Source organism: Hakea prostrata, chromosome 2 (assembly GCF_041222555.1).
Source record: "Hakea prostrata isolate BN-2017 chromosome 2, UWA_Hpros_2, whole genome shotgun sequence".
Taxonomy (NCBI): domain Eukaryota; kingdom Viridiplantae; phylum Streptophyta; class Magnoliopsida; order Proteales; family Proteaceae; genus Hakea; species Hakea prostrata.
Window position 1 is genome coordinate 57331346 of NC_142601.1, and position 15247 is coordinate 57346592.

General features: G+C 36.4%; 1 protein-coding gene across 5 annotated transcripts; it reads right to left on the minus strand.

Annotated features, from left to right (window-relative positions):
- Nucleotides 1-743: 743 nt before the first annotated feature.
- LOC149025158 (uncharacterized) lies at nt 744-13192 on the minus strand. Of its 5 annotated transcripts, none has more exons than XM_089145379.1 (5): nt 12850-13192; nt 10691-10754; nt 10209-10350; nt 9402-9501; nt 744-2801 (listed from the first exon to the last, which is right to left on the minus strand). In XM_089145379.1, the coding sequence occupies exon 5, from the start codon at nt 2797-2799 to the stop codon at nt 2074-2076; it is 726 nt and encodes a 241-aa protein (XP_089001505.1). In that variant the 5' UTR covers nt 2800-2801; nt 9402-9501; nt 10209-10350; nt 10691-10754; nt 12850-13192; the 3' UTR covers nt 744-2073. The 5 variants fall into 5 exon arrangements, with proteins under 5 accessions (XP_089001505.1, XP_089001508.1, XP_089001506.1 ...); XM_089145382.1 differs by lacking the exon at nt 12850-13192 and adding an exon at nt 10883-12825; XM_089145380.1 differs by lacking the exon at nt 10691-10754.
- Between the last annotated feature and the right edge of the window lie 2055 nt (nt 13193-15247).

A 15247-nucleotide genomic window follows, 5' to 3' on the forward strand; every position in this document is an offset into this window, starting at 1 on the left:
TATTTGCACTCTTATCTATATAACCTTCTTTTCTTGGCAGAATGTTCAAAACTTATATTTTTATAGGTAAGATAGTATAGCCATTTCAAACCCCCCCCCCCCCACCCCCTCAAAAGACTCGAGCCAGGCTTGAAACCTCGAATAATGCCCAAGCTGTTCTTGTGAATATATTCATGCATATAACATGGATGATTTTATCAAAAAAAGAAAGCGTAATTTTTATTGTGAATATAGGCATGCATATATTACGGATGATTACCCAAAAAAGAAAGCATAATTTTCATCTAGACCTGAGGTCCACTTTTAACCTAAAAAAATAATATTTTACATCCGCTTCTTCTGAATTTTCAAAAGAGTACTCAATATAATGACAAAATTTTTTTATGACCAAAGTAGCTTTGTATATATTTAAATTTTTATTTTTACGACTGTAAAACTGGCAATAGATTAGCATCACAAATATAATCTTAACTTTTTATTAGGGTTGTCGGATCGAAATTTATATTTGTGAAGCTAACCTCATGGCCAACTATACGATTATAAAAATAAAAATTTAAATGTATCTTAGTCATAAAAATTTGATTTGTTTTTACATTGACCCTTTTGAAAACTTCAAGGAGACCAATGCAAAACAGTATCTTTTATGGTTTTAAAGGTCACTTAAGACAAATCTCAAGGGGTTTCAAAAAATATATATGAATACATGTGTTGTATAATGTATTATGCTTTTCTCTTACTGAAAAAGATCATCTTAGCAATGAGTTGGAAGATTATATGCTCAAAATATATTTGGAAGAACAGATATTTTTGGAAAACAATAATTATGCATTAAAATTCATGGGAAGAAAAATAGTAGGATAAGTCAAATACTGTATAGTTTTTTTTTTTGTGTTCGTCCTACTATACTGTATAGTTTTAAGAAATAGTAAATGCTTCTTGCTAAACCCAAGTAATACGCAAAATGAATTAGCAATTGTTGATTTCAATTCATTTTGTTTATAAAGTTTCCGATTTGATCTAATCTTTTTTATGTTGTGGGAAATTAATAGTTTATAGACTGTACAAAATTGATAAAAAAAAAAAATTAGTTTAACTAGGTGCTGGATGTATAACGCTACTTTGACCTACTATGTAGTTTAAACTTTTTTTAAGAGTGATAATGAATGATGCATAGTCTGGATCAAAGCCATTTAAAATGTACTCAACATGGATAGGTCATAGGTGTTGCACTAGGCAAAGATTTCAAGACCAATTTCGACACTAGTTTCTTCAAGAACGTTAGGGATGACAATGAAATTCTAAACTCAGATCAAAGGCTTTGGTTCGATGAAACAACTCGTGGCACTATACAAAATTATACAGGAAAAATTGATATTGGTTTCCCTAAGGGTATGATCAAGATGAGTAGCATCGAAGTGAAGACTAGAATTCAAGGAGAGATTAGAAAGCCATACCTGGTGGGTTGACAAAAACAAAAAGCTGAGTATTACCATCAAAATCCTGCTTCCACCCAGAAATGAGAAAATCAAAGTCCTGCAATCCTAAATTCTCAGGTTGATCATTGATGTCCTCTATGAAAACTAAGTACTAGGATTCATTTAAATCAAACGAACCTTGAATCTTTTTACGGACTGGTTCTCAGGATTGAAGCTATCCTCCATGTAGTCTTTTCTTATGCTACCACTCTAGTATGAACTTAAGAACTGTAGCCATCAATAGGACAGCCAGAGGAGTTTGGGTCTTGAGTGTTCAATGAATTATGTGATTCATTTATATGTAACATTCTAATTTAAGAGTCAGAATAAATCTGTCTGTCTGTGGTACATGTGACTAAATGCTACAACTAACTGAATATCCATGGCAAGATACCTTTCAAAGAGAGGAGCCAAATAGGGCTTACAGGATGTACCGCCTAGTAAATAGAAAAATTGAATCGTTAACAGTTGTACCTTGGATTTCCGACCATATCCAATGTGAGAAACTTCAACCAGTCTTCTGAGCAGGCAAAAGGAGCAAACCGCTAGAACCACGCATGATATCAGAAGCCTGTAGCAAAAAACATTTGATTGGGGCCTAAAAATCTAACCATTTAGTAAAGTACACACAGGTCTTAGGAGAGATAATGCCATCAGGGGTACACTCAGATATCCTTGGACAAACTCCACATGGGATTGAAGCCATGGCCCCTGTTTTTGAAACCACTTTTCCTGAGGCTCCCTTACCTGTGCTCTTGTAACAAACTGTTTCGAATGGTATAGAGGCGAATTCCCCTGTCTCAGTACTCCTTAGCGCCATGATTTCATTGTCCAGAACCAAGACATTCAAAATTTCTGTTATTTGCTGAGTAGTGCATTCAAATTTGATTACACCAGATCTACGGATTGACTCCAATATCCCTTCAGTTGTGGCAATCTTCATCTTGAAAACATGCCTCAAGCATAGCTCCTTAAGAAGCTTTATAAAATCGGTGTCTAGGTTCCCATCCACATACCATGCCCCACCAGTGAGTTCCTTTGAGGGTTCAAACTCAACTGCCATGTAGTACTTTTTCCCTTTATTTTGGACAGAGACAACCTCCTTTATCAGCTTCTTGCCTTGAAGGGACTTAAGGGACTTTTTGACAACATGGTCTGGAAGATTTTTTTCTCGTTTCATGTCCCCAATCCAGATTCCCATATCTGTCTTGCTTTTGATCAGGTCATAAAGAACACGATCAGAATCGGATAGACCTAGAGAGGTAGAGGTAGACTTTGGGTCAGGACGTTTTCTTTTGAGGGATGTGTCAGGCGTCCGACCCATTCCTGTACAAAACAAAGATGCAAATACGTAAGTTCATAAAACAAATCACTGATGTGTCTTAGCATAGGAATTGTTGCAACGTGGTGATGGAAACTCCAGATTTCAACAAGGATGCAATACTAATGATGTAAGTATCTCAAAAGATGCTTCCATAAAACAGAATTGACCACCACAAACTAGTGGACTAGTATACGTGGAACATCACTGACGGAATACAAGTTACAAACACACACACACACACACAGAGGAACAGTTCAGAACCACATATTTCAGAAAGAACCAGTCCAATGCAATAAATCTAACAACAAAGTGGTGGAAGAAGAGAAAGAAAAGAATAAGAAAACAAACAACACCAACACCAGCTGCAATCAACAATACAGTAATACGGGAAGCCTAGGTGAAAATGAACTACTCTCAGGATACACATTCCCGTTGACCAAACCTAATTCTAGTTGTTTTATTTCAAAAGCAATGATATCCATGGGGGCTGTTCTTCTCTTTTGGATAAGCCCTGAGAGCTGGGAAGGATGAAATGCCAAAAGATGTTATTGAACGGCTATTGACAACTTTTTTTCAACCTTTTTCCTTTTATTTTTCATAAAGACATAAGATATTCTATATTCTAGACTTTCATTCAAATATTTTTCTGCTCCAAGAATGTTTCATGAAACTCTCTGAAGAAACTATAGATAGAGCTATGCAGACGTATGATTTTCATGGTGACATTGAAATTCACCACCATACGTCTTTATTAATTCACCCACCACATAAACCCCATACAGAGGATAGGTTGGCTTGCTTGAGGAGAACCATTTCTATGACCAGACTTGAATCAAGTCATGCATGAACATGCATCATAAAATCCAGTACAGTAACAGTGGAGATAGAATAAGTGATGTGGCATAATCCAAATAATCTTCCATCTATTCTTTACTTGATAGCACAGAAATGTATTCATTCCTCTCCATCTATCCAAATCTATGACACTGTCTGAGTGAAAGGAAAAAAAGAAGAACAAAAAAGAAGAAGGGACTAAGAAGAAGAGCAGCTACAGTATTCCTTTAGCAACAGGCAAATGGGACTGGTCCAGGATGGTGTTAATATTCTATCCATATGTTAATGCATACGTTAGTGTCTTCATAGTTTTGACATATGTGAAATGAACTATGGTATTGCAAATTGTAATTTAGGTTAAGAGTTTTTTACGTGTGGGTCCTCATAGTAGACATAAAACTAATGTTGGGTCCCCTTAGTGCAATATATTATGTTCGGGTCCCAACCAAACTAATACCATTACCCACCTCTAAATGTTTTCAAATTTTAAACCTGGAGGGACCCAAATACCTCTTAGATTGTTTAATATGATGTGATATGACTAAAATACCCTTTAGTCATTCAGAATAGCTTAAAAATAAACATATATTAATTAATGCTTAAACCTAAATTATTTTTTTAATCATACAATATATTTTTTAAATCATATAGTAACTAATGCTTAAACCTAAATTATCTTTTTTTAATCATTATTACATTACCTACCGTTCTACCACCGTCAATTCCATCTCCGGCGACATTAACCCTGCTGTTGAAGACTAAACCGACAACATCCGCTGCCATTGAAGACTACCGGTGAGATTAACTCTGCCATTGAACACTAACAGCAGGAAATGAGAATTTTAACCCCCAAAAAAAGAAAGAAAAAAAGAAGAGGAAATGTTAAATAAAAGCAGATCACATTTTATTTCTTCTGATGTCTTGGAAACGAAAAACTCCTGATTCAAAGTGGGAGGGTCTTCCTGCACAGCAGAGACTCAGAGACTGAGATGAAAGAGTATGGAAGATGGAAGTCCAAAACCTACAGGTTTTTAGAGGAGAATGCTCAAGAAGACACTGCTGGTGTTCGGTTTGTTCTTGAATCCAAAGGTAAAATTTTGTTCTTTTTTCTAATTTTAATTCTTCTTCTTCATCGTTATTGTTGTCGCTGTCGGTGTCAGTGGTTTTAGGTCAGAAACAAGGAATTTCGGTTGCAAAGTCGTTTGTTGCTCTTCAGGAAGTGTGGTACGGAGGGTACCATCTGATGATGGCGATAGTTGGCCTGACAATATTGGCGTTGCCGCATACTTTCAGTGGGATGGGATGGACGGTGAGTTTTTTCTGCCTAATGATGATGGGACTTGTTACCTTTTATTCCTATTATCTACTATCCAGGGTTCTTAATCACTGCAAGCAACAAGGTTGCCAGCATTTCCACTTCCATGAACTCACCACCGACGTCTTCTGTAACTAAACTTCAATTTCCTCTCTCTCCAACGTCTTTTAACTTCAACTTCATCACTCTGGCGCCACAGGGATGAGTAAGCTGTAACGTGACAGCATGAGTGACAATAGTTTCACTTCTGTTTTTTTTTTTTTGGTGGGTAAAATTCACTTCTGTTTTCTAGTTATAGATCATATCATTTTCATATTCATCTTCTCTAAAAACTATTGTGAATGACTAAAGGGTATTTTAATCATATCATATTGTATTAAACAACCTGAAGGATATTTTGATCTCTTCAAGTTTGAAATTTGAAAAGACTTGAAACAGTGGGTAACAGTGTTAGGCTGGTTGGGACCCAGACGTAATATATTGCAGTAAGGGAACCCAACATTAGTTTATGGTCCACTAAGAGGATCCATGCATAAAAAACTCTTTAGGTTATCATAGATCTAACCTTCATTCTCTACCAATAGAAGAAAGGGAAGGGAAAGTCTTAAGTAAGACCAGTCAATGAAACTCCCAGGCTTCAAATGGACAAGGAGTCAACTGGTCCAACCAATTCCCAATGGCAACATGGACTTTTAAAAACCAGGCAACTAGCAGCAAAAACTAAGTAAAGAGGACATGATGTATTTTGAATTGAGGGCCAGTTACAGGATCAACCAATTGAATTCAGAAGTAAATATAGAGCACTTCGAACCCTGTGTTTGTAGGACTAGGGGCTGATCAGGGTGTCTTAAGGTTTGTAGGAATGGGAATTCAGGGTTCCACCATGGTTAGAACTTAGAAGGGTTAGATTTATTGAAATTCGAACCTGAACCTTGATGTTTTGTTTGGTTCACAATTGGAATTCCAAGTTCTAGGGTTTGGGAAATTTTAGGGTTTCTAGGGGGTGGCTAGCGTTAGGATTAGGGTCAAAGGTCAGGAAGGGGGAGGGCATGTTGAAATCCTAAGGGGGCAGGATTTGGGTGAGGGAATGGGGAATCTAGGGTTTAGAGGACAAGGGGGAATGATGCAAGAAAGAAAGGAGGGGAAAGGGGGAAGGGTAGGGCAAGGGTTTTATTTTATCTTATCTTTTTTTTTTTTTTTTGGGGGGGGGGGGGGGGGGGCTAAGTATTGACTTCTCGTCGGAAGAGAGGTTGAAGAATTTCAGCAATTCAAAATGCCATCAAACAATGTTCATTCAATAGTCAAAAACTGCCTTGCTTCCAAGTGTGTGGATTAGATTTATAGCCTTACATTGAAGGATTCCAAATAGGACTCAAATTGGAAAACAAAACAAAATAGGATTTTTACTTTACTTATGACTCTCATTCTACCAAGAACTCTCACTTCTCTCAACCTAGGATGATTCAAATTACACAACAAGTGTAGGACTAGCCTCTGGGCTACAACTAAAGGAATCATTCTCTAAGTAGGACTCCTAACTAGATTAGGACTATTTCATAACTTGACCAAAATTAAATCAAATACCAAAATAAAAGTAGAATTTGACTCCTACTAACATGCTGAATCCAACTAACCCTAATTGAGCTTGTTTAAGACTGCCCAAATTACCAAAATTTCCTTCACTTGGTTTGATTTTACTTTAGGGCTCTAGGGTGCCAGGCAGCAACCCTAGGCCCTGTGTCGGCCCTTGGTCCCTCTATTGGGATAGTCCTAGGTCCAATTCACATCAGGACATTCTCATACATGAGAGAAGAAAGCAGCAGCATCAGCAGCAATTGTAAAGCTAACTTAGAACATTCTGATCTACTTTATTCTTTCCGTGAGGGAAACAAATAGCTGGCTATCTTGCAATTCCCAAGTACAAAAGGAAACCAAATACGCTAAACCATAGTCGAGCATTTATGAGATCTGATTAGATGAGACGGTGGGCATTGGTGCAATGGCAAGGTTGCTTCATTGGGACCAAGTGGTCATGGATTTGAGCCCGGAAGCAGCCTCTTTGCAAAAGCAAGGCCAAAGCAGCTTTTTTTCCCTAAAAAAACAAATATGCTTACATTGTACACTGTATTTTGTACATTATATGTTAATTTCCCAAAATAAGCCATTATTGACATTAATTGTACCATATTTCATTGATACATATACATAGAATTGATTATACAGCATTAAATAAATATATTCCTGAACAACATCTGGGTTCAACCATTCACGCATGACTCCTAGGCACCCTTCAACTGCCTTGAGTCACCTTGACACCCATGACTACTACATCCAGTTTAATTTTAATATAGGTTTGCAATTTTGGTTGTCATTTGACTTTTGCTTCAACACTCTACAATGGACCATTCTGAACATGAATACATACACAAACTATCGATTTTGTAAAGATTTCACTTGACAAATATGACTATTAAACCTACCACTCTCATATCAACGTCCATATTATTGGTTTCAGTAATATTCTATTGGTTTAGATGTATTCAACTGGATTCGGATGATATTCGGATAGATAATTTTTATATACAAATTATCTTAAATATGAATGCAAATTGAATACAAATTTTGGACTACCTGTTAATATCTTTACCATTTTATTGGTGAGTGTTAGCTTTGAAATTGAAGAATTGAAAAACTTGCCTTCCTTTTGCTATTCTTAATCTTCAATTTTTCTTACATTTTTTCACTCTTAATTTTCCTTTATACTTATTTTAATCCAGAACCTAGAAAAAATTCAGATATTCTAAGTAATAAATTTATAAAATAAGAAAACAAACCCAAACTAACTTAGCAAAATAACTAGTTGGACAGATAAATCATTGATTGAAAAGAGGTATAATCATATGCGCATCTACTAGTAATCAGACACATTCATATACTCCTAAATTGATATGGATGCAAATTCAGAAATTGATTTAGGTTATCAATTTACAACCCTACATTCAAATGGTTCTTGAGACTCCTGGTACAATAAAAGAGGGCAGGTCTAGGTGCACTGGCAAGGTTATTTTATTCAAATCAAGTGGCTACAAATTATTGTGCAAAATGACCTCTTTGGAAAAATAGGGTAAAGCAGCAAAATCATGGTTTTTGCAGACCCCATGGTGGTGGAAGCCTTGTGCTTTAAGTACGCTAATGTTAGACACAACAAAAATATGAGAGTATTGTGCGTTTCATGAGGTCAGGCTATTCAAGAAGAATGGTTTAAGGTGTGGATGTGATAAGCAATGGTTTAAGGTGTGGAAGTGATAAGCAATGTGAACATTGTTAAGTGAATGAACGAATCTACCATAAGATAACAGTGAGCACTTCATAGTGACAAAAGAGCCATCGATGAAGATCTACCACTACTATTTCAGGATAACAGCGCTGTAAATTTTGAAACTAATGTCGTTATCTAACTTTCTGTATTACATTTGAGTGAAGCATTTTTGGGTTTCAATATTTGGAAAAGTGGTGAGAAAAGATATGCATGGTTTAGATCTTGTTATCTTGTATGACCTCATATAGAACTATTTGGAAGGCAAGTATCCCTGTAACCAAACACATTTTGTTGGTTAAGGCTTGTTGTTGTATTTTATGGTTCCAAGTGTTTCATTGTTCTATACCTTCACTCAAATATTTTCAGTATTGATTTTTCATTGATCTACATCTTTAGTACATGTTGTCTTCTACATGTCAGAAAACTTGACACTTTTGTCGAGGTAATTGGTTTTAAAATTTTAAAAAATAAATAGCATCAACAAGGTCAAGTTGTCCAGCATTTATTCCTATCAGCTAATCACTCTTAAGACGTGTCATTTCATATCAGTGGAACAATCCAATCTAGGGTTCAAGTATGTCTAAGAAAATCACTATAAATGAATGTAAGCCTCTCAATATGAACTGATTAATATCAACATCACAGTTATCGGCCAATTCTCATACAAATAACAACATTCTTAACCATGTGTGTAGTATGGATGAACCAAAAGAGATCATCAGTGCCAAATGGTGACATGCTTTTTGTACTCCTTGACGATGATAAGTATATTTTGTGTAATAATATTTCTGGGTAACGACGGATATCCACTAAAACCTTCTTGGATAGAAACTAAGTCAAAAAGCCTACTGAGAACCAGAAATTGACTGAAAACTCAAATCCTTCCAGAATAACACCCAACTCCGGCAAACAGTGGTCAATAGGTGCTTAGGTAACAGTGATAACCTGGGTGTGTATCTCAGAAACAATAAAATTAAATTTAAGTTCGATCTAACCAACTTGAATAAAACTTGGGTTGATTCTACTTTAGCGACTAATTCAAGCCTCCAATATATTAGAACAATCAATCAAAAATAATTTTAAAATTAGTTCATAATTAGAGAAACTCTGGAAGATCTCAGAAAGGATCCAAACCTGGAGCGAGTTTAACTCGAACGGTCCTGTCTTATTGCTGAAAAGTTGTGCTGAATCTGAATAGCAGAACACTGGCAGTTATAGAATATGTGACTGAAACCTGCAACAAAAACAGGGTCTACATTTAATTTCTAATCACAGACTGAAGGGAAATTTACTGGCCAAACCAAATCATTAATAATGGATTGCTAAGGCAACATAAAGAATCAGAATTAAAGAAGGGAACCTTATCCTGAAAGCAGCCCCACACAATTAGTGAAATACTTAAATCAATAGATTCAATACAAGACCTATAAATAAGCCCATACTTTGGGCTAAACTAAACGCACAAAGTGGGTAGGCTAAACCACCAGTGAGCTAGGTCTAGTCCTCTTCTTCGTCACTGCATCACCAGTGTTCACTGCTTCTTTAGTTTTTGTTTAAACTTCATGTTTTTCATGTAGAGCTCCCCCTGCATGCCCCAATTCCAAGTCTAACATACAAGACATTCTCCCTAGCTTCATTTTGGTAAGAGTAAGAGCATTGTGTGTTGATTCATTGGGTGGGTTAGAGCATTGTGGGTTGATATATTGGTTCAATCAAACACCAATTTTCCATCAAGGTTCCACCCATCATGGCCATCAACAGACTTCTCACGAAATCAACAAAGCTAGAGAACTGATGGTGCCTAGACATCTAAACAAGACCATGCATGCATTTACACATGCAAGTTTATAGTGACTATGTGAGTTTGCAGTGAGTGAAGAATCCACTTGGAAGCTATAGAGAGAAAGAAAGCACAACAAGGATTGATTGATTGACAACTACCAAGGATGAGATTGTTGAGATGCACTTCAACACCATGATATTTCTGCTATGCTAACTCGTTAACTTTTAAATCAGACCTAATCCTGCCTTGAACCCAGCCTTGTTTTTGCTCTATCATCATCCTGTGCTTGGAGTTGCCACACTTGATAGAAGAAAGAAAGAAAGATTAGACCAATATGGGTTCAGCATAAAAACTTGAGCTTTAAAAAGTTGGATCAATATCCACTGTGCTAAGTTTGGTTTCAACTGAAGTACTGTGAAGCTACAATTGTTTTGCACAATAATTTGTGAAAAGTGCAATTGCTCATCATTTCTTAAATTTTGGACTTGCATCAAGCATTTGGCAGGTCTGAGTTTGATTTGAATTTAGTTCAACCAAGAACAATTAGCTTGAACAACCAAAATCAACAAATAAGAAAAGCCAAGGAGAAGAAAAACAGAACCCAAACCTTAAGTTTTATAGCATCGAAATTGCGTAATACCTTGAATTTAAATTCCTGATTAGGCTGAAAAATCCCACTGCAGGTTTAGCGAAAACAGATGCACCTACAAAATATCAAAGCAGAAATAGAGAGGGGGAAAATATATATATATATATAACCAGGCGAGGACTATATAAATGGAACTCAACAGAAACCATGAAGATCAATGAGAGAGAGAAGAAGAAGAAGAACCTGAGCATGATCGAGAGAGACGGAAGAAGCTGATGATCCAAGCAAGGAAGAGGGAGAATTCGAGAGTGGAGAGCGATGATTCTAGGGTTTCTTAATTTTCTGGGGTTCAGTAAATTAAGGGGTTGTATGGCAATGATTCTGTGCCAAAATTCCCAATTTGGCACAAAATCCGCTTTTTATGCTTCTGTGCCGAATTGGGCAAATTTGGCACAAAATCTGTATTGAAATCTTGTATAGTTGGACATAGGTGGGCACGCTATTCTGGCAAAATTTGCACAAAATCTTGTATGGTAGGTACAAAGTCAGGGTACAAAATGGGCATGCTTATTTTTATACTAAAATAATTAAAAAAAGGTAAATACACATTAGTTGATACACAATTGCTGACATAAAATCAGGTGGCTTAATCCCATTGCTACCTGAATCCCAACCACCCCTTCATGAGAGCTATTCAACCGACAAGAACTGCATAGAAAACATGAACAAGCATACACAACACACTTCATGAACAAGCATAATAGAGGAAATTTCAATGCATGTGATTCATATATTTTTCATACTAGGTCTTCAATGGCTTCCAGCAATGCCTTATTTTGCACTTTCAAATCACCCACACTCACAAAGACTGTTTTATTAACATAGCTAGTAGCACTAACAGCAATACTAATGGTAACAACAATATGACTTTGAAGACTCTGGTAAATGTAGTTAAGTTTTATTTACACATCCCATCAGAACAGTCCAGTGAAACTCTATTTGGAGATGTTTCCAGTGGTTCATAGCATTTTGTTCTTTAGGCCAAAAAATATACACTTATGAAAGAGGTTAATTCATTCAATTTAACCACTCTTGAGCAGATAATAAAGCAGCAATAACAGAACTTCTCCTATAGGCCATTGTGCTAGTTTTTGAACTGTCGATATTAGATTGTTTAAAGTTCTGAGCACTAGAATTAGTGGGCAAAGAATGCACATCCAAACATGCTTATGTAGTTCTAACAATTGTCTTTAAAATTCAAGACTTCATAATCGAGCAGAAAATCAGTACTAGAACCTGGCCAGAGTTCAAAAGAAATAGAATTTGAACCAAAACTTTTAGAATGGGAAAGGTTTGAGGCTTAAGGTTTTTCAGCAGCAAAGAAGTATGGAATGTTGGACTTCATAAGATGGCAGAGTGTCAATTATTATGCATTTCATTACTTTCCAATAAATGATAACCTTTCACAAGATCATGTCATTCTGTTTTTTTTTCTTATCAGTTCACCATCATCCATCAATAAAAGCCATTAACAACCAACCATCACAAGAAACCAGGAACCAACCACTAACATTTAACCATAAACACAATTAAAGTGAGGAATATGTCCTAGAATTCAACAAGCCAGCAGCAGAGGAATCCAATAAAGATGGAAGCAGACATGATTTCCAAAACTCATAAACAGAACAAACACAAATTGGGAAAGTATAGAACAATTCCTTTACACATTTCCATTTGTTCCTTTAGAAACACTAGATATTTAAAGGTGGAAGCAAGAAAATACAAATGGTTTGCTACCTACGGTTAGACGATTCAGGATACAAGACTACAAGTGTGAAAACTAATGGTTGCTATATTCAATTTTGTTACATATTGTTTTTCCTTCAATTTCATGTCATACATTTCTCGTCCAAAATTCAGGGATTTTATGACCGTTTAGGTTGTAAAACCAGAGACAGAAGAAAACCGCGAAACCATTTCCGCAAATTTTTGTACGACTCCATAGACACCGTGTGAAAGAACTTTTTAAAAAAAATATGGAGAAACAAGCAATCCACAACCGAGCCAGAAGAACGAAGAAGCAGCAGAAGAGGTTCCAATTGCTCAAAAATTGTTAGGGAAAAATACTTACGGACTACATTTTGTAAAGAATAAACTCAGATCACGAAGATGAGAAGAACCTGGGCTACCACAGAAGAAGAATAAGGTACCTGGTGGCAGTGGGATTTCTGGAATGTCGACGGAGAGTAGAGTCCGGTTGAAATGGCGAACGAGAGTGCAGTCACGCTGGAGCTTTTATTCCTTCGGTTGTACAGAAGATTTGTCTTTCCGTAAACAGAAAATGAGACTTCAGCAGAGACTCGGTTGCAGAGATCTTTAGCAGAGAATTGAGAGAGTTGAGCGAGACGAGAGAGAATCGACGAGAGAGTTGAGCGATACGAGATGAGAGACCAGAGACGACATAAGTTCGTTGAGCAGAGAGTTGAGAGAGACGAGAGAGACGCTCGCAGATTGGGCTGTTCTAGAGATGAGTTGGTTACATCGATAGCCCTGAGTTCCGTAAGGTTCGTAACGTGCCCCGCATTTGTGTGTTAAATGGCTGGTGTCACACATTTTTGCTTTTTTTTTTTTTTTTTTTTTTTGGTAAACAGTACTTCATTGATAACTAAAGAAAGTATAGACAGATGCATGAACACACAAGGTTCGAAACGAACCAAAGAGCGGAAAGTGACCAAACTGTCGTACATGCTATAGACAGGGTCATCCAGGCTAAGGGCAGGGTCGAGTCCAAAAAGGATCACGCCTAAGGTTCGTAACGTGCCCCGCATCTGTGTGTTAAATGGCTGGTGTGACACATTTTTGCTTTTTTTTTTTGGTAAACAGTACTTCATTCAGATAACTAAAGAAAGTACAGAGAGATGCATGAACACACAAGGTTCGAAACGAACCAAGGAGCGGAAAGTGACCAAACTGTCGTAAATGCAATAGACAGGGTCATCCAGGCTAAGGGCAGGGTCGAGTCCAAAAAGGATCACGCCCAAAGAACCCTTAGAACAAATACTGTAACAACTACAGCAACAAAGAAATACAACACGCCTCAAGGGCGGACATACAACACGCCTCATAGGGCGGATATACAACACCCTCATAGGGGGACATACAACACGCCTCAAGGGCGGATACAAAACTCGTACGGTTGTGGCGATGGTAGCAGCAAAAGTGCGGAGAAGGTTCAGACCTACCATCCGGCTCTGCCTTAGAGGCGTACCTGTCAAGTTCGCCGCAGAAGAACTTGTACCCAGATCTGGAGTTGTTCTGCGGTGTGCACCAAATAAACGTTGCAACCAGAGAATTGAGATATTAAAAAATAAAAAATAAAAATAAAAACCTACAACCAGAACTACCGAAAGAACAAGCATTTGTGTGTTAAATGGCTGGTGTGACACATTTTTGCTGCACCAGCATATAAATTTCAGAACGATTTATTATATAAATTTTTTATGATTTTTATGTCGGGCAAATGACAGAATAAATGTGTCATAATCGTTCTCATATAATCCAAAATTATTTTATTCATAAAAAAATTAATTTATATAAAAATTACATATAGGCCCTGAATTTTGAATCAATTATATTTATTATTCCTTTAAAAAAAAATTGCAAATGTCCTATGCTTTTAAAGTGATGGGGTTAAATGATTTCTAAAAAAAAAAAAAAAGATGGAGTAAAATGATGATGTTATCGGTTAACAAATATATTAAATACTTATTCTATCATTCTTTCTTCTAATGCTCTTTGAAATGTAAATTACATATAGACTTTCTAAATTTTAAATTAATTATCTACTATTTATGAATTTCTAAGTATAGTTTATTATAGTTGAGAGGCATTTGTGATTGAATTTTTTAAGGGGTTGTGTATATAATTGATTCAAAATCCAAGGGATTTATGTATTTACAATGGGGTTTATTCTCATTAGTGGAGAAGAGAGACAAGTCCATTGATTCTCTATTAGTAAGGAATTGATTCTCCCTCTTGTAAGGAGGTGAATCATTGTGATTCAATAACCCAATTCATTACATTGAAAATCTCAAAGGGTGTAAGGTGTGGTTTAGGCCTATAAAAACCCAATCCCTTCCTTACATGTGGTGTGGAATAAAGACACTCCTCACACTTGCATTATTTGTATAATAATAAAAGTTTGATTCCTTTGAATTTGTCTTAGTGTTGTGTCGTAGCTTTTAGCTCCTTGAAGGGACTAGAAGAATTACCTCATATTCTAGTTGGAGGTTGTTTTATCTTGGAGGTGGTGGTGTAAATAACACTTTGTAATAGGGTACATCAATTATCTTAAAGACAGCACTCAACCTTGTCCGTCGGTGGTTCGTTCAATTACAACATCAAGCTCTCCCGATAGGCTAAGGACCTTCATCTTTCAATTGTATTGCAATTCCATTATTGTGTTTTTAGAAATTGTAATATAATTACCCTACACAAACGATACTTCAACAAGATTCTTCTCATATTGATGTGGGTATTCCATATTCTATAACAGTTTTCTGTTGGCTAGGTAATAAATTTGAAGAGCAACAGATTAGTATTGTAGGA